This window comes from Dipodomys spectabilis, unplaced genomic scaffold (genome assembly GCF_019054845.1).
Source record: "Dipodomys spectabilis isolate Male_0828 unplaced genomic scaffold, ASM1905484v1 ptg000229l, whole genome shotgun sequence".
In the NCBI taxonomy this organism is placed as follows: Eukaryota; Metazoa; Chordata; class Mammalia; order Rodentia; family Heteromyidae; genus Dipodomys; species Dipodomys spectabilis.
The window spans coordinates 1,062,431-1,090,097 of record NW_024870906.1 but is presented as its reverse complement, the minus strand read 5'-3'; the positions used below and the strand labels follow the sequence as shown (position 1 = coordinate 1,090,097).

The window sequence follows — 27,667 nt, the reverse complement described above, 5'->3', positions numbered from 1 at the left end:
TATCCTTAAAGAAACACAGTTCCAATTTGTTTTACCTAAGACTGGAGAAAAGGAAAATTTCAAATTATCTTCTTCTGAAGCCAGGATAAGATTGTATTGAAACTTGAAAAGGATCTTAAAGTGTTTAAAACTTTTGAAGAAGTGCCTACGTAGACAGGGTGTGGATATAGCTCAAGCAGAGTCCTTGCCAATCATGTGCAGGTTTGGGGTTCAGCCTAAAGCACTGTCATCTCCTAACCCCACACCACACACAAGGATGAGGAGTAGGAGGGAAAGGAAGAAGGGATGAAAGGAAAAAGAATATCCCAGTCCTGAATGGAAGCATACCTTTGAAAATAATGACAATTATCTCCCAGTAATCTATTGAAGCATTTCTGAGCAAGACCTGAAAAGAATTTGCCAAGGAATTTGACAAATGAATCATTTCAAAAACACTTATTTTCAACTATTTTAAAATTGCAAAGTTCACCATGCTTTAAAAAAGCACCATCACATGGTCCATTTTGGACAAGTCTGTACTTGAATTTTGATTTTTAGCTCAGAGCCTTGGTAAGTGCTCTACCAAGTACATTTTAACGTCCTCCTGGAGAGATGACAAACGAAGAGAAACAGTAATAATTGCCTAATAGTCACTGTCTCCCCGAAATGTTTACAATGTTATAAAGTTAATCTCAGGTCAGGCAGAATGTCATAAATATGAATATGGTTAGGTCAAATGGCTACAAAATTGTGAAGAATTGAAGTGAAATAATTTACAGCACATAAAAAAATTACAATGAAGGTAAGGCTCTAAACGCAACATGAAGCCTCAAAGAGAATTAGAAAAAGAGAAAATCCATGGTCTGGGTGTGAGGACCTTTGACGAACCATGAAACAGTGGCGCTTTCAATCCGCGAGCACTTGAAACTTGGGCAGAATGGCGCCGAGTTTACAAAGGCGGAGACAGGGCTGACGGGTCGAGTCCTTGCCTGGTGTGCAAAGGCCCTGGGCTCAGTCCTCAGCAGACTGAGACAAATGCATGCCACAGATACTTCAGGTTCAGGAAAGGGAAGACGGAGGAGCGATCAGGAACATGAAGTGCTTTGGGGTCAGTCATCCCGAGCACGAAGCACAGCTTCCCCAGGTCACGTCCCAGGAACGTGTCTGGCCTGGCAGTGAGACGGAGGGGCGATCCTGTTCTCCTGTCTGTGCTGCTTCTGTATGTCACTTACTCACTGTGTGGCGGTCCTCCTGCGGAACCCGCCTGATGGCTGGGATTACAGGAGGGCACCACCACTCCGGACCACGCTGTGGGGGCCTCGCACGCATGAGGCCCGGGGTTCGATTCCTCAGCACCACGTAAGCAGAAAAGGCCGGAAGTGGCGCTGGGGCTCCAGGGGTAGAGCGCCAGCCTTGAGCTGAAGGAGCCAAGGGACAGCGCCCAGGCCCAGAGTTCAAGTCCCGGGACAGGAAAACGACGCTCAGGGACCGGATGCAAGGCACGCGGCTCCCGCAAGCGTGGAGGCGGCGCCCGGCCAGGCCCGGCCCGGCCTCGGCCCCGGGGCCACCCGCAGGCTGCATTCCACGCCGCGGGCGGGGAGCTCACGTACGCAGTCATTCCCGGCGCGCGTGCACGTCCGCAGGACTCCCGCGCCCGGCCCCCGGGGCAGGTCGGGGAACGCCCCGCCCCGCGCCGCGGACGCCCCGCCCCGCGCCGCGGACGCCCCGCCCCGCCGCTGGCTGTGTTGTCATCACGTGGCCTGGGCGGGCTCTGACGTCAACCAGGGGAGGGACTGCGCAGGCGCGGAAAAGGGGGCGGGGGACTCGGCTTGTTGTGTTGCTTCTCCGAGAACCGGAGACGGTCTTGCTGCGGCCGCTGCTCCTCCAGCCACCCGACGATGTCGTCTCATTTAGTCGAGCCGCCGCCGCCCCCGAACAATAACAACAACAACTGTGAAGAAGGGGAGCAGGCTTTGCCTCCGCCCGCCGGCCTCAACAGTGAGTGCTGGGCCGAGGGGCTCGGCGGGGAGGTGGGGGAGGAGGGGCTGCGGGGCCGCGGCGGCCGCCAGCGCCGCGCGGAGCGGAGGGCGGGGGGGCGGGAGGAGGGGGAGGAGGAGGCCGCCCATTGGCCCGCGCCGGGGATGTGCGGCTGATTGACAGCGCCCGGCTCCTGTCGGGAGGAGGCGCTCGGGGCTTCCTGGGGGCCCGGCGCGGCTTCCCCTCGCGGTCCGGGCCGGGGGTCGTTGGGTGTCGCCGGCCGGGTGCCGGCGGGCGGCCCGAGGAGGGGTCGCGGCGGGGCCGGCGGCGGCGGGCCGGGCGGGCCGGGGCGGGGCGTGGGAGGGCGAAGAGCGATGGGCGGAGCGGCCTGGAGGACGTGCGGCGGGCTGGGGACGTGCGGCGGGGCGGCCCGGAGATGGACGCGGGCGGCGGGCGGGGCCGCGGGCCGGGCGGGCGCCAGGTGTGCGGGGCCGGCCGGCCGGGGTCCTCGGCAGCCGCCTGCCCGGCAGGAGAGCCCCGGCCGGCCGTCACGCGCGCGGCGAGAGCTCCGCCCCGGCGTGTCCGGAGGTCTCCCCCTTTGTTGTAAAGGAGGGGATGGGGCCCCGCGGACCCGGGCCTCGGGCCCCGGCGCTGGCGCCCGCCGCCGAGCGGCCGCGGTGTGTTCGCACACAGCACGAGGCACACTCACACCCACTCGCGGGCCGCCGCGGCCGGGCGCGGCCTGGGCGCCCCGGCGTCCGGGGACGGCGCCCCGTCCTGGGACAGGCCCCTGCCCGGCCTGGCTGGCACTTCTGTCCCAGCGAAGGGTCGCGTCCCCGGGCCGCCCTGTGGAGGGACTCCTTCGCCGCAGGCTGCCTGTTTCCCTTAAGCATTCAAGTGTGTCCCGCCCCAGCATGGATTTTTGTGGTGGTCGGTCGTGGTGGGGCCTGAACTCGGGGCCTGGGCGCCGTCCCTCGGCTCGAGGCCAGCGCTCTACCGCTTGAGCCACCTTCCCAGCCCCTGAAATCTTTTTTTTTTTTAAACAATTACTTTTCACACCAGGTGACAGTGTGTCTTTGTCACATATTAATCGGAGTTTTAAGTTATTCTTAGTAGACTCTTAGAATCATGGATTCGAGAATGAGGTTTTAACTGTCCTGTCCTTGTGACTCACATGGAAAGGGAAAGAGACTAGGGGCTGGGAAGGTGGCTCCGTGGTAGAGCGCTAGCCTGGAGCTGAAGAGCGTAGGGACAGCGCCCAGGCCCGAAGTTCAGGCCCCATGACCGGAAAAAAAAAAAAAGACTAGAGCGAAGGGTCCTGGCCAGGTCCACACCTGCCAGGGGCCTGATTGCATATGTATCCTAATCTCTGTGTTGTTGTGCAGTTATTACACAAGGGGCCAGCCGGCCTTATCTCTTCTTAACGTTGTGTTTCTTGGTTGCACTCTGTTTCTTTAGGAGTGCCCCATTGGGTCAGACTGTGTATAATTTCACTGAAAGCAAAGTGATTTAAAAGAACAGCCACATAGGAGTTTAGATACCTGTGATGTGGCGGTGCCTGAAGTTGCTGTCAGGTGTCAAATCAGTTTCTGCTGTTTTTCTTCGTTTATTTTGGTGTGTGTGTGTGTGTGTGTGTTTGCCAGTCCTGGGGCTTGAACTCACTGCCTGGGCACTGTCTCTGAGCTTCTTTTTTTTTTTTTTTCTCTCAAGGCTAGCACTCTACCACTTGAGCTACAGAGCCACTTCCGGCTTTTTCTGAGGAATGGAACCCACAGCTTCATGCATGCTAGGCAAGCACTCTACCACTGAGCCACATTCCCAGCCCCTGCTGTGTTTTTCTTAGCTCTCAGGGGTGAAAGCTCCCAAGCCATGGGATACCAAAGGCTCCTTAGAAAATTTCATTTGGAGCAGGGCCCTGGTGGCTCACACCTGTAATCTTAGCTACTCAGGAGGCCTGAGATCTGAGAATCCTGGTTCCAAGCAAGCGGGAGCAGAAAAGTCCATGAGACTCTTTATCTCCAAGAAACTACTCAGAAAAAGCCAGAAGTGGTGCTGTGGCTCAAGGGGTAGAGAGCTAGACTTGAGCACAAAGAGATTTGGGGAGAGTGAGTTCAAGCCCCAAGACTGGAGGAGGGAGTGGGGGGGGGGGGATATTTCATTTGGAATAGACTGCTTTTAAAAGTTACTGAAGGGCTGGGAAGTTGGCTCAGTGGTAGAGCGCTTGCCTTGCATGCCTGAGGCCCTGGGTTCGATTCCTCAGCACCACATAAGCAAAAAGAAAAAAAAAGCTGGAAGTGGCACTGTGGCTCAAGTGGAAGAGCGCTAGCCTTGAGCTGAAGAGCTGAGGGACAACGCTCAGACCCAGAGTTCAAGCCCCACGACTGGACCCAAAAAAAAAAAAAAGTTACTGAAAAGCTTTTAGATAATGCCATATTTACTCTCTCTTCCCTTGCTGCTTCTTACTGTGTGCCCTTTTAGCTCATTACACAACAGCAGACTGAACAAAACAAGAAGTCTTATTGATTCCTTCAAGTGATTTTTTTTTTTAAGGCACTGAGCAAAACAACTTATTCAGGCATCAAATGCTATCTGAATTGCTGATAAGTCCAAGGCCTTGGGTGGCTAATGTTGCACAACTGTGAAAAACGAATGAACTTCATATAGATTAGTGTGAGATTTTTAGTTGAGGATCAAAGCAAAATTTTAATAGGGAATAATTGAAATATTTGAAATAGTGTGTCCTTTCTCTGATTTTTTAAAATTACAGGGCAAATAGACAAACTAATTACAAAATCAAAGGGATGTTTCCATTTGTTGGTTTTATTTTTCAGAAAACTGTCCTTAAAAATATTTAAGAAGTCACTCATATCCTAAGATTCAGTAGGTTGCAGAAGGTAATAATGGAATTCTTGTTTGCTTTTTGAGGAGAAAGCTCTTCAGCAACAATGTTCTTGCCTCAGCATTGCGGGAGTGTTCTTATTCTTAAGTTTGGCACACAAAATGCCTCTGCTTGTGGCATTGTGAGTAAATCAGTGGCTGGTGTAAGCACCCACTTGTGCGAAAGTCAACGTTGTCAGGAAAACCAGTGACTGTTGTAGGTCTAGCCTGGATTCCAGCCTCTGGTACCTGGTGAGCAAACAGAATGGTTTTGAGGAAAGAAGGTAAATAGAGTGAAAATGTCACTCCTGGTTAGAGTAGGAGTTGCCTGTGGGGCTTGAAAAGATGAAGGAACACGAGGAGGAATACTTTTCCTTCTTTTCCTCTCCTGAGACCCTAAGAGGATGGAACTGGCAGTTATAAGGCTGTAAGGCTGCAGCACACAGAAATAAATGTCATCACCATTACTGGACCAGCCATTTCCCCAAAACTTAACCTACAGAATATGCCATTGTATACTTGTACAAACTGGCATAACAAAACAGCATTCAGCATGTAAATAATCGTACAGTAATGCAGAAAGCTCTTGGCTCTTATTTGGAAGTGTGCTTATTAGAAAGAGTTTGCTCTGAGCTTGTTTTCTGCTGTATTGCTGGGATAGCACAAACCTCCCATCTTGCCTTGTTTCCTTCCCAAGTAAGTAGAAAGAGAACTTCCTAAGGATGTCTGGAGTTAGGACATTAAGAAATTCCTAGGCTATAAGTCAGGAATGAATTAGGTGAGGGGGAAAGAGCGTGTGTAATTTATCCATTAAGAAAGACATACCAGGCGCCAGTGGTTTGTGTCTGTAATCCTAGCTGCTCAGAAGGTTGAAATCAGAGGAGCACAGTTCAAAGCCAGCCCAGGATGGAAAATCCATGAGATTCTTATATCAAGATAACCACAAAATGCCAGAAATGGCACTAGGCTCAAGTGATAGACTGCTAGCCTTGAGCACAGAAGCTCAGAGACAGTAGCCAGGCCCAAAATTCAAGCCCTAGGATCAGCTCTCCCCACCCCCCCCCCCAAAAAAAAAGTAATCTTAGCACTTGAGGTTGAGGCACAAGGATTGAGCCAGCCTGGCTGCATGGAGAGACATTGTCTCAGCAAAACCCAGGCAGAAATATCTGTAGATTATACTGAAGTATCCTCTGCACAACAGTGAGATGCCATTGAGTTATTATCACACAGTTTAATAAAACCAAACATGTTTTGGCTGTGAGGAAGGGTGAGGCTAATGGGAGTGTGGATGGATGAATGGAGGGAGGGATTGTGGGTGAGGACAGTCACATACTCTGTGTACGGTGTGAAAATAGAACCAGGCAACCTGATGAGATGACTGGAGATGGGACAGATGTGGGAGAGTGTTGGAGGAGGTGATGTGAAGATGCATTGTATGCAGAAATAAGCGGGGCAAATGGAACCCCTCCTTATCCTTGAAGATAACATTAAAAAAGACTTACTGAGGCCTGGGAGTGTGGCTTGGTGGTAGAGTGCTTACCTAGCATGCATGAAGCACTGGGGTTCTGTTCCTCAGTACCACATACACAGAAAAAGCTGGAAGGGGTGCTGTGGCTCACTCAAGTGGTGGAGGGCTAGCCTTGAGCAAAAGAAGCCCTGAGTTCAAGCCCCAGGATGGGGAGGGAGGGGAAAGTTTACTGAAAAAAGTCCACAAGAAAACAAAACTCAAAACAACAAAAAATCCAAATTTGCTTTTGTGTGTGTTACTCTACGGATAGTGCCATTGTGCAGCCTCTTCGTGGTCATGTGCATGTGTTCACCGCAGCACTGTTTCTACAGGTGGCCTGTACACATGTGTATGTGTATGGGGGGCTACCATACTGGAGTTTGAACTCAGGACTTAGTGCTTGTTGGACTGGCACCTGAGCCCTGTCCACAGTGATCCTAGATGAACTTTCTGTAAGAATCACTGGATTAAAGGAAACTGATGTAAGGTTCTTAATGTATATTGCCAAATCATCCTTTGGAATGCTCACGGAAGTCCTCAGTGTAACATCGAAGTATTTGAAGAGGCCCTTTGGGTAATAGTTAACCATTGCTGTTGGCTAATGGTTGAAGAACCCTAAGTTTATAAATGATGAGGTAGGATGCAGATCAGTTAATGGGTGAATGTCTGTTTGGATGGACATTGGAAGATATCTGTAAGCTGTGGATAAAAGCCCTTGGGACAGTGTATTGGACTAAAACTTTCAGTGCATGACAGCATATAATACATTTCCACTGGTAATGAAAACAAAAAGCTGAAGAAAAAAACAAAACCGCCTCCGGAAATCTCCATGTGAAACCATTTAAAGTTGTTTCCTTTAGGAGCAGGAATGGGAGGTGGGGGAAAGAGGCAGTTATTTTTCCCTTTATGAATTGATGTTTATACTTTCATTAAGTAGTTGTACAAAGGAGTTACAATTTTATACATCAGATTCTAAGTGCAGTGCATCTGGATCATGCCACTCCTTCCCTCCTCTCCCTCGTTTTTCTTCCCATGCTACCTTCCAAGTTACATTGTTCAATTTTACATAATGTACAAAGAATATATTCACTGCATTTGCTCACTCTTCCTCCCTCCTTTCATGTGCACATTTTTACAATCAGAGGACTTTCAAACAGTAGACTACATGTAATTCTTAGAGAAGTGAACACATATGCAGCACTGAGCATATGCGAGGATCTTACTTGTTTTCCTGTGGGCTTGGTCATTTAATCCCCCTAGAGGCTCTGACGTGGATACAGCTGTTATCCCTATTTTCCAGAGGAGGTGGTGAAGCCCTGCAGCGGTGAAATAACCTGGGCCTGTGCTGGGCCTGTGCAGCGGCTTCTGTGGGGTTTGGCTTCAGTCTGTGCTTTGACTGCTGCCCCAAGCAGCAGTGAATAAAAGTGGCCAGCCATGAGTTGCATGTGCCACGGTGCCAAAGGCGCCGGCCGAGATCACTTTTACCAAGCTCTTCTAGGTACCTCTCCAGGTTCCCAAAACACATGTTAGATGTGTAACTGTGAATCGTTAATGCAGAAAATAGAGTTCACTTGATTTAGAAATCCTTCAGAAAAGATAGGAGCAGAGAATGTATCATGGTGGCTTTTTCCTCATTGGCCAGATACTTTGAGTGCACATTACTTAATTATGTTGTAAGGAAGGCTGGCTTCCACAGAGACCCATCTGGAACTCCTGGTTCCCTAGTCCTGCGTCTGCCAGAGCAGCCCTGGAGTTTTGTTTGTTTTACACTCTGGGCTTCTGTACAGGAAGGACAGGTCCCATTGGTTTCAGAAGAAGTTTGAAAATCCTAAAAGCAGTAAGACCAGGGAAAAAAAGTTTTATCACACACCATTCTCCCTCCCTTCTTCCCCCTCTTTCTTCTTCCCCCTCTTCCTTCTCTCCCCAATGTCTTAAATATTTTTACACATTCCAGAAACATTCCAAATATTAAATGTTTTCAGTGTAAACCTCTCATAACTTTCCTAGTTGTATTCATGTTTTAAGTTCTCCGTAGTCTGTACCTATTTTCCTGTCCATGTAGAATGAGGTTGAGGACCTGACCTACACCTGTGGTTTTTGGAGCATAGCCCTGGGGTTGTGGCAGCCGTTGAGGCTTCCTAGGGGGAGAGGACAGGATGATTCTTGCAGACCCTGTTCTCAGAGCTTACTTTACAGATACTAACTCTTCTAAGGAGGTGTGCCAGGTACTTCCTACTACCACAGTTAGACACACACATACACACACACACACACCCCTCTCCGGGTGGCAAGCAGATCCTGCACTGTGTTAAGCAGCTTTGGGCACAGAGGCCTTAGGGAGTTGGGATGAAGTCATATTCACAGCCACAGTGCCGTAGGCGATCCCTCTTGCCGGGGTAGCAGTGGCCTCACTGTGGGTCTGGGGTAGTCTCTGCCTTGTTTAGGGGTGTTTTAGGGTTTGAGATGGTTCTGGTGTTTTCTAGTGTTCAGCCCTGGGACTTGGGGTGGTCATAGCCCTGGTCTCACCAAACTGCTTGGTTACATTTTCTGAAAGAAAATATTTTGAGAAGAAAACTTAGAGAAAAATGCACACTTCTGTTTCTTTTGTGAAGTTGGTTTAATTGGCTGCAGTTACCAGTTCTTATTAAAATTCAGGCACTGGGCCAATAGCACTTTGAAGAACTTCAGATTGCAGGGCTCCTCCCCTTTGCTGTGCCCCACCTCCCCACCCCAGTTCTGCTAGTGTCTTCCCAAATCCTCCTCCTGCCTGTAGCTTCTCCTTCCACCTCCTTAGGGCTTAATGAAAACCCTGGAAAGCAGGAACTCCTGGGAGACAGCGAAGAGGCAAGTTCACGGGTATGTTTGGTGCTTGAAAGAGGAAAAAGAATGGAAAGTAGGGAGTAAAGGAGAAGCAGCAGCAGACCTATAAGGTAGAGCTAACAGTGCCCTGCGGGCTTTGGCTGTCTTCCCTGATTTTGTGAAGAACCAGCAGCCATGCAATTCTTTTTTTTTTTTTGGGGGGGGGTGGGGGGCTCTGGTCGTGGGGCCTCAACTCTGGGCCTGGGCGCTGTCCCTCAGCTCTTCAGCTCAAGGCTAGCGCTCTACCACTTGAGTCACAGCGCCACTTCCGGCTTTTTTCTTTTTGCTTATGTGGTGCTGAGGAATCGAACCCAGGGCCTCGAGCATGCAAGGCAAGCGCTCTGAGCCACCTTCCCAGCCCCTGCCATGCAATTCTTGTGATTACATTTGGGTTTCTTCTATAGGAGCTTCTTGTTGATTTGTGCTGAATGGAGTTTAGTTGTCCGCGTAGTTAGAGGAACTTTATGATGGTTCTAAGTCGGAATTGTAACAAGGGGCTAGGAATTAGTCTTTGCTCTAGGAAAATCCCATGCTGCTGTAGAGAGGGCCACCTGCCCTGGCCCTGATTTGGGCAAAAGGCTCACTTTCCCAGCCAGAGCCGTCTCCCTCAGCTGGCCGCACTCTTCCCTTTCTGTAGCCAAGGCAGGAGTAAGTTCAGAATTCCCTCTCCCAGATTGACCAAGCTGTAGTGTGTGTGTGTGTGTGTGTGTGTGTGTGTGTGTGTGTGTGTGTGTGTGTGTGTGTGTGTGTGTGTGTGTGTGTGTGTGTGTGTGTGTGTGTGTGTGTGTGTGTGTGTGTGTGTGTGTGTGTGTCTTTCTTTGTCTCTGTCTGTCTGTCTCTCTTTCTGTCTTTCTCTTTTGGTCGGTTGTGGGCCTTGAACTCAGGGTCTGGGCGCTGTCCCTGAGCTCTTTTTGCTCTAGGCTAGCACTCTACCACGTTGAGCCACAGCACCACTTCCAGTTTTCTGGTGGTTAATCAGAGATCTAAGCCTCCTTAGTAGCTAGGATTGCAGGTGTGAGCCACCAGCACCCAGCTAATTTGATTTCTCTTAATTCGGGTTAGCACTTGGATGTGGAGCCAGGCCTTATGGCTGGGGCTTTGGTAACAGAATGTTATTTAATTTGTGATGCAGATGTAGCACTGGCTGAGGTAGCATATGGGATATATACTCTGCTTTGTGTAAAGCTAATGTATTAAAGGTAAGGCAGTTGGGCCATGGTTCAAGTTATAGAACCACCTGCCTAGCAAACGTGAAGGTTTGAGTTCAGATCCTATTACTATCAGAAAAAGTGGTCTGTCTAGTAATAGAATAACTGTGTATTAGTTTGAAAAGTAACCTTGAGGTTTAGTAAGTATTGATTGTATATAAACTGAACTTTAACCAGAGGGAAAACTGGCTGAAGGGCCTTTTTTTCTAAAAGTAAGTTTTAGATTTCTGATTTCTTCCAAGTTGGCTGATTTGCATGGGTAACTTCAGAAATGGAACAGTATAGATTTTGACTTTTATTATACCTTGTTTATTTACTTCAGAACACTTGGCTTCACTTTAAGGATCTGAATTCTTATCTGAAGCCACCATATTACCCTGTGTGTGGGGATGGGGATGTTGGCCTGAGGTTAACTTATCGGACTCGTCCAACAGGTTCCTGGGTGGAGCTACCCATGAACAGCAATGGCAACGAGAATGGCAACGGGAAGAACGGAGGGCTGGAGCACGTGCCCTCCTCATCCTCCATCCACAACGGAGACATGGAAAAGATTCTTCTGGATGCCCAGCATGAGTCAGGGCAGAGCAGCTCCAGGGGCAGCTCCCACTGTGACAGGTGCGTGAGAACCTCGTGTGGTGCCACTGGGGAGACACACGGTGGCCAGGCGGATTGCCGTGAGGAACCAGAATTGTTTGCTTCCGTCCTCACTTGACAGCATAGGCTTCCTCATTTATAGCAGCATCTGGATCTCGGTGGCAACAGATTGACAAGCCTCAGGTGCCCCCTGTTTCTCTAAGAAAAGACGTTTTTCTCATTCAGCTTGTATTATTTTTAGGTGTTTGTTGTTTAAAGCCCAGTGGCGTAAGTGTTTCTTTGTAGAGTTAATACGGCGGTCTTCTGTGTTCCTTCATCCTTTTGTCCCATCCCACAGGTCGCGCTGGGTTGTTGAGGGGCGGTTACCTCTACACTGGCTCTCCTTCCAGATGGCCAGGCTTCCAGAGTCAGGCAGAGGTCGTGTTTCCTCTTTGCACTCTTCACAGTGATGGTGCTGGCATGCAGTACGCTCAGTAAATGTTTGACTCAGAGGAACTGCTGGTTGATTCAAGTTACAGCAATATTTGCGCAGTGCACAGCTCCACGCGCAATGTGTAAAGATAGTTCATTTTGAAGGCCTTCCGTTTCCTCAGGAAATTTTACTTCAGATCTTCTACTTCTGTGTTTGTATGGGGAAGCTAATTTCACTGGTCAGGATTTGCTTGTGCTGACTGTAAGAATTGAGGGAGATCCTATGGATAGAATGAACCCCAGTTGTCCTGTTTGCTTTGCCATCTTGGCTTTCTTTTTTCTTCAAGAGACTGATGCTAGTAGCACCTAACAAGTCTGCGTGCGCTGAAGTGACAGCCATGCTGTTGGTACTGCAGAGGCCTGGTGGACATGCACGTTACCCAAGCAGCAAAGGCACGTGCACAGGAAGAAGGTCAAAAGAACTTTTGAAAGCATGAGGCTTATGGGTATTTTTCTCCTTTTATGCTCTGTAAATCTTGTTACATATAATACATACTAGTGCTTGCTAGGAAAAAAAAAAAAAAGACAAAAAAGGAGAAATGAAAGCCGGGCGCTGGTGGCTCACGCCTGTAATCCTAGCTGTTCAGGAGGCTGAGATCTGAGGATTGCGGTTCAAAGCCAGCCCAGGCAGGAAAGTCCATGAGACTCTTATCTCCAATAAACTACTAGAAAACTGGAAGTGGCGCTGTGGCTCAAGCGGTAGAGCACTCGCCTTGAGCTGAAGAGCGCAGGGACAGCGCCCAAGCCCGGCGTTCAAGCCCCATGACCGACCAAAAAAAAAAAAGGAGAAATGAGTGAAATGGTGTCTGAGCCTTCCAGGTGGCTTGTGTTCTAGTCAGCCAGAGAACTCCTGTGGCTGCATGGTGACCCTGGCGCTCTTGTCATCTGACTGGTCGCCATGTTTCTTAGAGCCTAAAAGTGCTCATGGCAGAAGCAGACAGAGCAGATGGCTCCTTGGGCACAATTGCCATTGGTTCTGGTGCTGTCTCCAGAATGGTTTATATTAAGAAACTGGCCAAACGATTTCTACATGCTTTCCATTTGCATTTCTCAAGTCATTGTTGTTGTGACCTACTTTCCCTACACATTCAGTTACATGAACCTTGATCATTGATACTGTGTGTTTATTACCTTAACCTGGTGGAGAGAAGTCACCAGCTTACCTATCTGCTCACATGGTTTCCTGATGGTTGGTGGCACTTGCACAAGTGATGGCAGATGAATTCTCCTCCAGGTTGTGTTTAGTTGAGGTTTCTAAGTATGTGAAGGGTATTCAAATGCTTTTGGATTGAATACCCATCTTATCTTCCAGTCTGCACACCTCCAGGCCTTTCAGAAGAAACCCAGAACCTAGCTCAGTAACACTCTCCAGGGCTAACACATTTCACCTTTCTTCCTTTCTTCCTTTCTTCCTTCCTTTCCTTTCCTTCCTTCCTTCCTTCCTTCCTTCCTTCCTTCCTTCCTTCCTTCCTTCCTTCCTTCCTTCCTTCCTTTCTTTCTTTCCTTTCTTCTTTCTTGTCAGTCATGGGTCTTGAACTCAGGACCTGGGCACTACCTCTGACTACCACTTGAACCACAGCCCACTTCCAGTTTTCTGGTGGTTAATTGGAGATAAGAATCACAGGCTTTGGGGCTGGGAAGGTGGCTCAGTGATAGAGTGCTTGCCTTGTATGCATGAGGCCCTGGGTTCGATTCCTTAGCACCACATAAGAAAAAAGAAAAAAGCCGGAAGTGGCGCTGTAGCTCAAGCGGTAGAGTGCTAGCCTTCAGCTGAAGAGCTGAGGGACAGCACCCAGGCCCAGAGTTCAGGCCCCACAACTGGCCCCCCCCCCCCAAAAAAAAAAAATCAAAACCAAGAATCATAGATTTTGCTGCCTGGGCTGGCTTTGAACCGCAATCCTCACTCAGATCTCAGCCTCCTGAGTAGCTAGGATGACAGGCATGAGCCACCAGCTCCCAACCCCTGTATAATCTTTAAAATTTATTAGGAACCCCAAAACACTTGTTTCTGAGTTCTGTACTTGAGTATTTACTGAGAAGTGAAAACTGGATGCCAGGTCCAGTGGTTTAGGCCACTTGGGAGGCCATCATTGGGAGGGTAGCTGTGGCTAGTCCAAGCAAGACCCTATCTCACCAAGAAAAAGCTGGGTGTGGTTGTCAGCTGAGTGTGAATGACAGTGCATGTCATCACAGCTATGTGGGAAATGTAAATAGGAGGATCATGATTCATGCTGGCCCAGACAAAAAAAGCAAGGCCCTATTCAAAACATCGGGGAAGCTCACCTGGTGAGTGCCTGCCTAGCCAGTGTGAGTTCCTGTGTTCAGTTCTGGTGGGGGTGGGGCGCGGAGAGATGGGGGGGGGGGGGAAGAGGGAGAATGAAAATTTTAAAGCAATACTCAATACATTTTACATTTTAACATAAGCAGTTCTTCAGTGGAAAAAAATCACTTTCCTATAACCCAAAATAGTGAGAATCTGAGTTGTTTTACGTATTTGCAAATCTCTTGCAATATCTGGCTGAGGGGAAAACAGCTAGATTCCCATCTGCTTTTGCATTCCGTCTGTTGTACTATCACACATCTGGTCACCTTGGGAAGACCCACTGTGTACTCATGAGAAAATGATAAAGGGGCAAACAAACCCTCACAGTACTGTGAAGCATTAACCTCTCAGACCCTTGGGAGGAATCTGAGAACTGCGGGGTGTTGGGTGGCTGTTGGGTGGCAGTAGAGGTCAGATTTGATGATAAAAGAGCCCCAGGGTTTCCAAACTTGAAGATTATTTTACCTTTAATGGAAGGAAGAGCCAAACATGAAATAGTGACGGTCCTATACTTTCTTTACGAAGGCTTCAACACCACTGACCAAGTCCAGAGCACCCCCCCCCCCCCCCAAGGAGGCCTTCCCTAGCTTAGCCTCATACGCCACATCCAGCTTGCTTGTGCAGACTTATGGTATACTTTGGGATATGCTGATTTTTCCAAAACCATTTTACTCTTACCTTTTACTTTTCTAATTTCTAATAGAGGCAAATTTATGTGGTGAAAAGAACAGTAAAACTAATGGCTGAGTTCTTTCTTTCCTAGCCCTTCCCCACAAGAAGACGGGCAGATCATGTTTGACGTGGAGATGCACACCAGCCGGGACCACAGCTCTCAGGTGTGTGTGTGACTGATGACAGTGCGCAGCCAGGAAAGGTGTGTTTTGATGAGAGATACTAAAGAAGACTGGTTAGGATGGTTTGGAGCTCTTTTAAATTACTCAGTTCCTGAGTATTGATGTAAGGGAACATAGTTCTTGTTACAGTTCTTTACTGCTGAGAGTTTGGGACCTGTTCGTTCTTAAGAGTGGACAGCTCTGCTCTACAGTGGATCATCCCAGTGTTCCGGGTGAGTTTCTTGAGTTCAGAAACAGAAAACTAAGACAGATGTCTTGCTGCGGGCCACAAAAATAAATGAAGATTAGGTTAGGTCTGAAAGTTGTCATCTGAAATCAGAGCAACAACTTTTTAGATAAATTGCAGTAGCTAAAGGAGAAACATTCATCTAATTAAGCAAGCCTTTTTTATCTCCTAGTAAACTATATCTTCTTTAAATCAAGACTTAAAGAAGATATAGTTTACTAGGAGATAAAAAGGTTAGATATAGATTAATATAGTATTAACATTCCCACCAGGGTTTGGACTATAAATCTTCAAATGTGATGAGTTGGTGCTATCATCAGTGTTCTTGGTCAGTCCTTATGTTTGTTGCTGTGTCAGAGTACCTGGAATCATTAGAGAATAGATTCCTAAGGATGGGAACCATGTTTGGTTTTGTTTTCCTCAGATGTTAAGGTACTTGAACAATATTGAGCAACTGTTTAACTGAGATAGAACCTGAGATAGACCCAAAGTCTCCTTAGGTGGGATTCTCACTGTAGCGACCTTGGCTCCTTCACACCACAAATATCCTACCTGGTCTGTGGGTCTGCTCAGTATTCTCGGTCAGAAGCCACACAATATCTCTATTTTGACTATGATCTATGTGTGGTAAGATGATTTGGGGGGAATTGTTGAATTTCTGATGTATGTGAGTTTAGGCTATAACTAAAGTAGAAAAAGTTGTAAAATCTCCATGGCAAAAAAATATACCAAGAGCCAGGCACTGGTGGCTCACGCCTGCACTTCTAACTATTCAAGAGGCTGAGATCTGAGAACTGAGTCTCTTAATCTCCAGTTAACCATCAAAAAGCCAGAAGTGGAGGTTACTGGAACACTAGCCTTGAGTGAAATAGCTAAGGGGCAGTGCCCAGGCCCTTAATTCAAGCCCCAGTTGCAACCAAAACCAAAAATGTACAAGGATCCAAGAGAGAAATGAAATTCTTTCCTGAGGAAGACATCTTCAGTCTGTATTTTTTTTCAGAGAAATTAAAAGTCTAAACAATGTACTGTTTGTCCAATAAGAAACTCTGTAAAGTAGTTCTAAGGTCAAGTGAATAAAATAACGCAGGCCGACCTTCCCTAGGGCTCATGTTGAGTAAAGGCTCTGCAAGTGCTCTTAGTGAAGAAAGCATTTCCACACATTTCCGCGCTGGTAAAACCTCTCCACACATACCTTTCTTACATTTCCCCATTTCTGAACACTGATTTGTGCTGCCCCAACTTGCAAAATGACAGGCACACAATTAGGCTTACCTGATCCTTAATACACATGGAATCCTAGAGCTGAATGTATCCACGCTGGAGTTCCAAAGGAATTTGTGGAATCTGGGGGGAGGAGTGTAAGATTTTTAGCCTCTGTGTCAAATTATGGTAGGATTGCCAGTGTGGCTCCACACTGAAGGAGAATTAGCTATCAAGCAGGTGATAAGTTGCTAAGACTTAGAATTTGGGTACTATTAATAAGTATGACTTAAACTTTCAAAAAGCTTTGTTTTACCCAGTGTTTTTTATTTGTCCGTCATGGGCCTGAACTCTAGGCCTGGAGGCTGTTCCTTAGCTCTTCAGCTCAAGGCTAGCGCTCTACCACTTGAGCCACAGCGCCACTTCCAGCTTTTTCTGCTTTTGTGGTCCTGAGAAATCGAACCTGGGGCCTCATGCATGCAAGGCAAGCGCTCTACCACTGAGCCACCTTCCCAGCCCTTACCTAGTGTTTTAAAAAAAATTGAAGGAATTGGTGAGAATGATGGATGAAGGGACTCTAATTAAGATGTGTTGTGCACACAAACATGTTTATCGCAACTCTCTTGTACAACTATTTGCAGATGATAAAAAATATTGGAGAAATTTTAAAATTTCTTGGGGATTTGGGAAACTTTTTTTGAGGGGGGGGTCCAGTCGTGGGGTCTGAACCCTGGGCCTGGGCGCTATCCCTCAGCTCTTCAGCTCAAGGCTAGCACTCTATCACTTCAGCCACAGCATCACTTCCGGCTTTTTTCTGCTCTACCACTGAGCCACCTTCCCAGCCCAGGAAACTTTTTTTTTTTTTGGTCAGTCATGGGTCTTGAACTCAGGGCCTCCTGCGTTGCTGGGATTACAGGCATGAACCACCAGTGCCCAGCATAATTTTTTTTTTTTTCCCTGAACGAGAAGAAGGTTTAGGGTTAGGAAACACTTAAGAATAGTTGCTATGAAGTGGCAGAATATTTTAAATGGTAGAGCACCTGCCTAGCAAGCACAAGACCCTGAGTTTAAACTCTAGGATCAACAACAAAGCAATAAGAAGGGGCTGGGAAGGTGGCTCAGTGGTAGAGTGTTTGCCTTGCATGCCTGAGGCCCTGGGTTCGATTCCTCAGCACCACATAAGCAAAAAGAAAAAAAGCCAGAAGTGGCGCTGTGGCTCAAGTGGTAGAGCGCTAGCCTTGAGCTGAAGAGCTGAGGGACAGCTCCCAGGCCCAGAGTTCAGGCCCCACGAATGGATCAAAAAAAAAAAAGCAATAAGAATAGTTGATGGGCCTGGCCCTGTAATCCTAGCTACTTTCAGGAGGCTGAGAATGTGAGGATCGCAGTTCTAGGACAGTGGCAGAAAAGTTCATAGACCCTGCTGGACTAGTGGTATTCACCTGGTATCCTAAGCACTGTGGAAAGCAGAGATTGGAAGAAGAATCTCTAGCAGAAAAGTCTACAATAACACACCTCACCAGAAGCTGAGCATGGTGGTGTGTGCCTGTCATTTCGGCTCACACAGGAAGACTAAAATAGATGGATTGCAGTCCAAGTGTACAGGAAACAAGACCTTATTAAAATTAACTAGCACAAACAGGCCTGGAGGTGAGCTTGGTGGGAGAGTGCTTACCTTGCAAATGCAGTCCTGAGTTCGAATCCAGTACCACAAAAGAACATAGTATGGGTGAAGAACTTGCCTATGTTTCATCTTAGAGGCTTGGAATCATTATTCTCAAGCTTTTCTGGGAGAGCGGAGGAAAGGCACTGACATTTGCCTCATCTGTTCTAGGTGCTAAGTTTATTTTAAAAATATCTTTCACTTCCATATTTTCAGTGCAGTGAAAGAAGTGACATTATGTTCATGGACAATTGGAAAAGGTGAGGGTTGTCCTAATTAAGTTACTTCCTGAGATGACAAAGCAGGTAAGCGTAGAGCTAGATTGAAAACGGGTCTGAGCCTGTGGCCTCACCTCTTCCTTGAGCACTGAATGGACGCTGTCTCAGGAGGGATCCAAGGATGTACAGCCGATCTAACCGAGGTCTGCCAAGCTGTGGTGTGGGAGTTCTAAGGCAATGCCTTTAGGAAAAAAGTGGTTCCAAGTCCATTCTGTGCCAAAAACTGACTACACATAGTCTCTTGAAGATGCTTTTGATGATGTTTTGGGATGGCCAGTACAATGTTAGATGTTGTTGGAAGGTGATCCTGACTAGGAATTATCTCTACTTCCATCTTGGACAACTGTGTATATGATCGTGGTGTTCAGGTCATAGACACATCCACAGACTGCTAAAAGAATGACCTAATCAGGAATTCCAAGGATTGGAAGGTGGTTTCAGGCCTGAAAGTGGCAGATGATTCACAACATGAAGCAGAAGGTGAAGTTTAGAACTTATCCCAAGTTTGGGGTTTTGAGAAAATTGTAATCCAAAGACAACTTGGCTTCATTGAGCTGAGAGAAAAATCACATCGCCTTGGAGAAAATCTAGTGCATATAGTCTTAGTGCATGTTCACTCTGTTGGCAAATACGAGATACTGACTCGTTCACAAGCACCGCAGGTGGGGAGGAACGCAGAACAGTGCACTGGTAGAGCTTGTCCTGCGTGCATGACCTGGGTCCCATCCCCAAGATCACAGGACAAAACAAGCAAAAGTGAACCGCAGAATGTGTGGCAGAGTCAAGATACTGTGAGCTCACAAACTGATCTGTATGTAAATTGTAACAGTTGATTGTTTTTGGTTTAGGGTGATTTCAGTGTTACTCCAAAGAGCCAACTCATGATTCTGAGTAATCTCTGTGCTCAGTGGGAAAAGCTCAGTCCTAAATGCTGCATTGTCCCGTGTGCTGGAATGTGCCAAGTTCGGCAGAAGTCGATGAGATGACACTGACTGTGCAGCACACACCACAGGGATTTGCTAGTGAAGGGGCGCCTGTCTAAAGCCCCTTCCCGAGACAGCTTTGTCACCAAGAGCCAGGCCAGTCAAAGAGAATGCGCGTAGCATGGCAGGCCACTCCTCAGCTACCTACCACAAAGAAGGAAGGCTCTGCCCTGGAGGAAGCCGCCCGCTTGGAGAGCCTTGGGTTTGTGGTCATAACCCCACATTCCCTAAAGTAGTACTGTGATCGGTTTAGGAAGTTCTCATTCCCCTGGGTTCTATTGAAAGAGAAGCTTCAAGGCAGGTGGTGTGCACCTGCAGTCCCAGCACTCAGGAGGCCGAGGCAGGAGGATCACAAGATCAAGGCCAGCCTGGGATATATAGCAAGACCCTGTCTCATGCCAGAAAAGAAGGCTTTTGGAAACATCAGTTATTCTTAGCCTGAATCTGAAAGTTTAGGTTGTCTTTAGCAATAAAAATAATTTATTGGGGGGCTGGGAAGGTGGCTCAGTGGTAGAGTGCTTGCCTTGCATGCCTGAGGCCCTGGGTTCGATTCCTCAGCCCCACATAAGCAAAAAGAAAAAAGCCGGAAGTGGCACTGTGGCTCAAGTGGTAGAGTGCTAGCCTTGAGCTGAAGAGCTGAGGGACAGCGCCCAGGCCCAGAGTTCAGGCCCCACAACCGGACCTAAAAAAAAAAAAAATTTATTGGGGGCTGGGAAGGTGGCTCAGTGGCAGAGCGCTTGCCTTGTATGCCTGAGGCCCTGGGTTCGATTCCTCAGCACCACATAAGCAAAAAGAAAAAAAAGCCGGAAGTGGCGCTGTGGCTCAAGTGGTAGAGTGCTAGCCTTGAGCTGAAGAGCTGAGGGACAGCACCCAGGCCCAGAGTTCAGGCTCTACGACCGGACCCCCAAAAATTTTTTTTTTCTTTTTCATTTATTTGGTGTTAGTACATGTTAAAGCCTGACTCTGTTTAAAATAGATTACTTAAAAAAAAAAAAAAAACACTTTGAGCCAACATAGTTTCAAATCTTTGAGAGAAGTTTGAGTAGTAATTTGTCTAAAAATTATGATTTAGTGAGTAAAGAGTTGTTGGGGTGTTAGGGCCAGATGTTGACAGTGCACACTTGTAATCCTAGTTATTCAAAAGGCAGAAATTGAAGGATCCTAATTCAGCCAGCCTGAACAAAATGACACTATTTCAAAAATAAGCTACTTCTGGTAGTACATGACTGGAATCCCAGCTAAAGTAGAAAGGTAGGAGGATCATAGTTTGAGACTTGCCTGGAGAAACATAAGACAAAGGTTGAAGGAAAAAATAAAAAAGGATGGGGAACATGGCACTCCTAGATGCTCTGAGTTCAGTCCCCAGCACTGCAAAAACAGAGTGGGCACCTTGAGGCCGGTGCTGCTGATGTGTGTGCAGACTCTGCTTAGGGGCTGTGGAGTCCCAGGGAAGTTACCTAGGCCAGGTCTCAGCTTCTTTTTTGGTACCATTATGGAGGCTTGAACCCAAGGCACTGAACCACACTTGAATCACAGTGTTACTTCTGGCTTTTTCTGTGTATGTGGTACTGAGGAGTGGAACCCTCATAGATGCTAGGCAAGTACAATGCTTTTTTTGTGTGTGGGGGGGGGGAGTCCAGTTGTGGGGCCTGAACTCTGGGCCTGGGCGCTGTCCCTCAGCTCTTCAGCTCAAGGCTGGCCCTCTACCACTTGAGCCATAGCACCACTTCTGGCTTTTTTCTTTTTGCTTATGTGGTGCTGAGGAATCGAACCCAGGGCCTCAGGCATGCAAGGCAAGCGCTCTACCACTGAGCCACATTCCCAGTCCCAGGTCTCAGCTTTCTTAGCACCGTGTTTTGTTAGCATGTCCTTCTGAGTGAGTCCCCTCAGTCTTCTCAGCTGTAGAAACTTTAAATGCTTATGAAAATGAGCTGACGACATGAAACTCCGGGTGAACACCACCCACGTCTCACACTTCGGAAGATCTGTCTCTATACAGTAGTTGTCAGGTTGGTAGTCTCTGCTGAGCTACAACAGCAGTTACAGGCTCACTTGAGTCCTTTTTAAGGTACTCTGCCCTCTTAGCGCACTTTACCAATTTCTGTAGGAAAACAACCCATTTCTTACATTAAATTACCATCTACAGCCTTCTGTGTTTTGTCCAGACTTGCCTCTGAACGTTTAACTTGTTCTCTGCAGTCAGAAGAAGAAGTTGGAGAAGGAGAGAAGGAAGCAGAATCTTTGAAGAAAAGTGCAGATTGGGTATCAGACTGGTCCAGTAGACCTGAGAACATTCCCCCCAAGTAAGTCCTCCCACAGGTCTGCCTACATGCAGGAGGCTGCTGCGGCTCTCCAAGCTGTTCAGCACACGTTTCTCACACCTGCCACTGAATCTCTTTTCCAGGGAGTTCCACTTCAGGCACCCTAAACGTGCCGTGTCGCTAAGCATGAGGAAAAGTGGAGCCATGAAGAAAGGAGGCATTTTCTCTGCAGAGTTCCTGAAGGTGTTCATTCCATCACTCTTCCTTTCCCACGTCCTGGCTTTGGGGCTGGGGTAAGTAAACCGCAGCTCCGAAAGGGTCTGCATTTGTTTCCTACTGGCTCTGCTTTCATGCCACAGTGCAAACAAGGTAAACACAACTATGACTGAACTTGGTATGAGGCTAGTCTACTAGATGGCAGTGTTTTGTTTTTGTTTTTTGGTTTTTTGTGTTTTTGAACTGGGGCCTGGGCACGGTTTCTGAGCTTTTGTGCTCAAGGCTAGTGTTCCACAGCTCCACTTGTGATTTTTAATTGGAGATAAGAGTCTCAAAGAGTCTCATGGGCTTTTTTCCCCCAGCTGACTGCAAAGCACTATTCAGATCTCAGCCTCTTGAGTAGCTAAGCATACGGGCATGAACTATCAGCACCCCATTGTATACAAAGGGGGTGATCTTTTGTTTTTGTTCATTTGGTTTTGTTTGGTTTTGTTTTGGTTTTTTCAGTCTTGGAGCTTGAACTCAAGGCCAGAGTGCTTTTTGCTCAAGGCTAGGGCTCTACCACTTGGAGCCACACCTCCATTTCCGGTTTTTGAGTGGTTAATTGGAGGTAAGAGTCTCAGGAGGACTTTCCTGCCTGGACTGGCTTCAAACTGTGGTCCTCAGATCTCATCCTCTTTAGTGGCTAAGATTATAGGTGTGAGCCACTGATGCCCAACCAGAGTGATTATTTTTTATTTATTTATTTATTTATTTTGGTCCTGGAACCTGAACTCTTAACCTGGGCGCTGTCCCTCAGCTCTCAAGGCTAGCACTCTACCACTTGAGTCACAGCGCCACTTCTGGCTTTTATTGCTTATGTGGTGCTGAGGAATCAAATTCAGGGCCTCCTGCATGCAAGGCAAGCACTCTACCACTGAGCCACCTTCCCAGCCTATGTGATATTTTATTTTATTTTATTTTATTTTTTGCCAGTACTGGGGCTTGAATATTCGGCCTGAGCTCTGTCCCTGAGCCTCTCTGTGCTCAAGGCTGGTGCTCTACCACTTAAGCCACACACCACTTCTGGCCTTTTCTGTTTATGCGGTACTAAAGAATCAAACCCAGGGCTTCATGCATGCTAGGCAAGCACTCTACCACTAAGCCACATTCCCAGTCTGGAGTGGTCATTTTTAACCCTTGTATGACATAGTTTTCTTCTTTGAGTTTTGTGTTCTTGAAAATTTCTAAAGAGCTCTTTGGTGTGTACATCTGGGGACTGATAAAGGGAGATTTCTCCAGAGTGAGCACTTGGAGACTGGATTTCTCTTGTAACTTTGCAGCATTTTCATTATTCTCCCATCAGCCTGATATTTACCTAGAATTGATGGATTTTTTCAGGGAAGTCTTGTAAATTAATTGCTTTTTTTAATTTGTCGGCCATGGGTCTTGAACTCTGGGCCCTGGGCCTGGGCGCTGTTCCTCAGATCTTCAGCCGTTACCACTTGAGCCACAGCGCCACTTCCGGTTCTCTAGTGGTTTATTGGAGTCTCACAGACTTTCCTGCCCGGACTGGCTTTGAACTGCGATCCTCAGATCTCAGCTTCCTAAGTAGCAGGATTACAGGCGTGAGCCACTGGTGCCCAGCTTAATTAATTGCTTTTATCCTTAAACATGGAGGAAATATACTTCTGAAGGACCTCAGTAGCACACAATCGGCCTTTGTTTTTGAAAACATGTCTGCTCCACTCAAAACGTCATTTTCCGTGTCTGGCACATGGAAGATGGAGTGCCTTCTCTGAGGGCCTGCAGTGTGGCGGAGACTCTGGCATTCAGGCACTTGGGAGCCTGTACGCCACTTTTTTGGTACAGCAGCCCTTTCACAAGCAGCAGAGTGCTTGCAGAGGAAGGGAGGGGCCGGAAGGTTGTGGGATGAGGGCAGAGGTTTAATAGGGTACTACTCACTGCTCTGTGCATTGCCCCCAATAGATTGGGTTTGGTACTAGGCAGTATTTCTTGCTTTCACGAGTCTTCAGACGGTTTTTCTTTTCTTAATTAAGTGTAAGTGTTGCTATAGATGCAGATAAAAAGAGGTCTTAAAAAAGCGGTAGCTTTTATTGGGTGGAGCTAATTATTGTTTTTTAAAATTTCCATTTGCTTATGCTATTGAAGGGTTCAGACTCCTGCTTGGCATAGCAAAGTATTGCCTCTTCATCTATTTAAATTCAATTGTTTTTCTTTCTTTCTTTTTTTTTTTTTATGGTCAGTCGTGGGGCTTGAACTCTGGGCCCGGGCACTATCCCTGAGTTCTTCAGCTCAAGGTGAATGCTCTACCACTTGCGCCACTTCTGGTTTTCTGATGGTTATTTGAAGATAAGAGTCTCACAGACTTTCCTGCCCAGGCTGGCTTTGAACCATGAACCTCAGATCTCAGCCTCCTGAGTAGCTAGGATTATAGGCGTGAGCCACTGGTGCCCAGCCTTATTTTTCCTATCTTGAAGCAGTTACACAAAGGGGTTAAGCCGGTCAGTGTGTGAGGGTAATAAATCTTGATCAGACAGGCTCTCATCCTTAAGAGATTTTATAAAAGCCATCTTTTTTTCTGGTCAGTTGGGGCTTGAACTCTGGGCCTAGGTGCTACCACATGAGCCACAGCACCACTTCTGGTTTTCTGGTGGTTTTTTGCAGATAAGTCTCACGGACGTTTCTTCCCTGGGCTGGCTTTGAACCAAGATCCTCAGATCTCAGCATCCTGAGAAGCTAAGATTACAAGCATGAGCCGAAGGCTCCTGGCCATAAGAGCCTCTTAAAATCACTTCCACCGAAGTAATTTGGCTTATGACAATATTTCTCTCTCTCTTTTTTTTTTTTTTGTTTTGTTTTGTCGTGGGGCCTGAACTCTGGGTCTGGGCACTGTTCCTCAGCTCTTCAGTTCAAGGCTAGTGCTCTACCACTTGAACCACAGTGACACTTCCGGCCTTTTCTGTTTATATAGTGCTGAGGAATTGAACCCAGGGCCCCATGCATTGAGGCAAGCAGTCTACCGCTGAGCCATCTTCCTAGCCCATGACAATATTTCTGTATCTGCAATAGTAGCAAAAGGAATTTCTCTAAGGAGGGTCTATGCATTTTTGTTGTTGTTGTTAGTGGTGGTGGTGGTGGTTGCAGGGCTTTAATTCTGGGGCTGGGCGCTGTCCCTGGCTCTTCAGCTTAAGGCAACTGCTCTACCGCTTAAGCCACAGCGCCACTTCTGGTTTTCTGGTGGTTTCTTGGAAATAAGAGACTCATGGTCTTTTCCTGCCAGGGTTGGCTTTGAATGATGATACTCAGATCTCAGCCTCTTGAGTAGCGAGGATGACAGGCGTGAGCCACCGGTGCCCAACGGGCCTGTGCTTTTCTCTGGAGTGGGGTAAAGGCCCCTGCTCTCTGGGCTCAGTGTCAACACTGCCTGTGATGACAGGGCCAGACTTCATGAGTGAACTGAGTCACACAAAACCAGTTTGGGCTGTGACTGGTTGTTCCAAGTCAATGGGCTAGGGAGTGTAGCTCAGCCATAGAGTGCTTGCCTACTAAGTGTGAGGCCCTGGGTTCAATCCCTAGCACCCCCAAGAGGCAGAGAGGGGGCAGGAAAGAGGGTTAGGGAACTGGGCACTTGACCTCTGGACTGGAGAATTTAGGTACCTATGCAGAAGAGCTGGGGTGACTGCAAGCCGTGAAACATGGCGTCTTCTGCTTCCTTTCAGCATCTATATTGGAAAACGCTTGAGCACGCCCTCTGCCAGCACTTACTGAGGAAGAAGGAGCCCGGGAATGCGCGTGGCCTGTGGAGTGGAGTGTTGTCACGTAGTTTATTCGAACTTGAGACCATCGCAAGCATGACCTAACTTACCACCCTGTTTTTACACATCCAGTTCCAGTAACTTTGAAATCCAGTATTCAAACTTGGTTGAGGCATTTTACTAACCTTGTTCCCTCTGGGGCCTGTATGACACTTTAGAACTTCCTAACAGAATTTCCTGTTGTTTAGAATTTGCAAGGGCTTCTTTTCCGCAAATGCCACCAGCAGATTATAGTTTTGTCGACCATGCCGCCATCTCCTGTAGCACCCAGAACTGAACCTGTATCATTCATGGTAGGAACTTGACTCTGGCCATGTAACTACCATCTCTCTTAAACTATGATCAGGGTAGAAATCTAGATGCTATAAAGAGCCTTGTTGTTTTGGTTTGGTTTTATTTTCCAAGACCTCAAGACAAGCTTCTCTAAGCTTGAATTTATAATTATTAAAAAGAAAACAAAAACTGAAAAAAAAAAAAAGCAAGAGACAAGAAAAAAATATCCTGGGCAATAAAAAATAATTTGAAAGCAGCTTTGGAGCTATTTTCTCCGCCTCCTGATGGTGCCTGTGGGTGTGCAGGAGGGCTGCACACAGCACAGGGAGCGTAGAGTAGGACTCACCTCCGCGGCTTGTCATGTGTCTTTTCTGTGGCAGAGTCTTTATTCTGATCAGGAGCGTCTCAGGCCTAGATAGGAAATCACTTTTGGGATTTTTGTGCGTACTGGTATTTTCAAGTGTTTAGCTGCATGTGAATTTTCCGTGACCTTTAATTTTCTTTTTTATTTCTTCATTTATTTTCTCTAAGAAGAGACTTTGAAACGAGTCCAATTCATGGTGTTAATCCAGGCTTCTTGTTTTAGGAAGCTTCACTTACACTCTGAAGCCTTTAAACTCTGAAGACCTTTGCTTCCGAATTCTTCCAAGCACTTGTGTAACTTCGGAAAGCAAACTTGGGTTGTGGGAACGGGTGACAGGTGACGCGCTACTCGTTTCCCTGGGGCCCCTCCCTCCCTGACGGGTCCTGCAGGCGCAGGGAGGGGCCCATTGGGCTGAGCTCTTGGCATTCCATTCAGGAACACCAACTGATCCTCCCTGACAGACCTTCTTTGTTTCTATAATGTGAAGCTTTAGGACCAAATCCTTAGAAAGCAGCAGGATTATGGGTTCTTTGGGCAGGTTTTGTTGGATTTCAGAACACAGCATGGCCCTAAGGGCACTGCTGTGTGTGTTATATGTAACCAGTGGCTGTTGATGATGTCGACCTTGCTGTTGAGTGTTTAGAGAAGCATTGTTGAGGTGATCGTGCAGTCTCTGAGGGTAGCACCAGGCCGCCAACTTTGCCCTTTGCAGAAAACCAGCCCTTCCTTGACCAAGGTGGTAGTGCTCATGCTAGAATGGAAACAACACAGAGAAACAACCATTATTTTTTGTCTTTTTTTTTTTTTTTCAAGAATATAGCTGAGTGTCTTTAGGAAAGATGATATATCCCAAATAGTTTTCTGAATTACTTGGTTTTTCTTTCTAGCATCTGATGTCTGAATACATTCATATCTTGTTTCTGTCCTACTCTTAGACCTTGTAACACTTGATTTGCCTTCTAACATATTTATTTCAAGTGTTCATATTCAGATTTCTTTGGGAAGAAAAAGAGCAGATTGGATGGTTTTTGAAAAGTCTGGATAAAATTGGCAAGATGGGTAAAGCTGACTACTGCAGTGTCCACTTTGCTGAAATTGGCATCATGAAGGAGAGCAGTCAGTAACTGACAGGCAGTGCATTCCCTTCCTGAGAACCTCAGTAGCCATCTACCAGTGCCACTGAGCTTTGGGTATATTACTGTTTTTGCTATTGGAAATAAATTTAGCTTTATGTGTTTTTTGAAGTATCTGTGATGTGGAATTCCAGCCAGAACACAGTAGAGCTCACCATGATGAGCTGGTGGCCCTACTATGGGACACAATGCAGACAAACTGTGTCATTGGAAAGGAGAACTCAATAAATAACCGTGGACAATTTAAGATTAATGCTTAAAAAGCTTTACACCTGTTTACAATTTGGGGATGAAAAGGCAGATTTCATTTTTCTTACGCTTGGTGAAAACTGGCTTAAAATACTTGTAAATAAAATCGGGAGCAAGACAGCCACGCATGCTCGGTGAGAAGAGCAGAGCGCGGGGCTGCAGTAAGATTGACTGCTCCAGATGGGGGGTGGCTTTCTAAGTGGACCATTGGTGAAATGATTGGAATGAACTGAGCCAAAGTGATTATGCATTCTCATCTATTTAGTTAGCACTTTGTATCATTCTATACAGTTTACAATTCATGTATAACTTGTAGCTATAAACATTTTGTGCCATTAAAGCTCTCACAAAACTTTC

At 47.1% G+C, this 27,667-nt stretch overlaps 1 protein-coding gene across 3 annotated transcripts; it reads left to right on the top strand.

The window, feature by feature from the left end:
* Positions 1-1,778: 1,778 nt before the first annotated feature.
* Bnip3l (BCL2 interacting protein 3 like) lies at positions 1,779-27,667 on the top strand. 3 transcript variants are annotated; one of them, XM_042697802.1, is made up of 6 exons: positions 1,779-1,977; positions 10,842-11,022; positions 14,559-14,631; positions 21,196-21,299; positions 21,401-21,550; positions 25,196-27,667. In XM_042697802.1, the coding sequence occupies exons 1-6, from the start codon at positions 1,878-1,880 to the stop codon at positions 25,242-25,244; spliced, it is 657 nt and encodes a 218-aa protein (XP_042553736.1). In that variant the 5' UTR covers positions 1,779-1,877; the 3' UTR covers positions 25,245-27,667. The 3 variants fall into 3 exon arrangements, with proteins under 3 accessions (XP_042553736.1, XP_042553737.1, XP_042553738.1); XM_042697803.1 differs by lacking the exon at positions 1,779-1,977 and adding an exon at positions 9,080-9,184; XM_042697804.1 differs by lacking the exon at positions 1,779-1,977 and adding an exon at positions 9,098-9,196.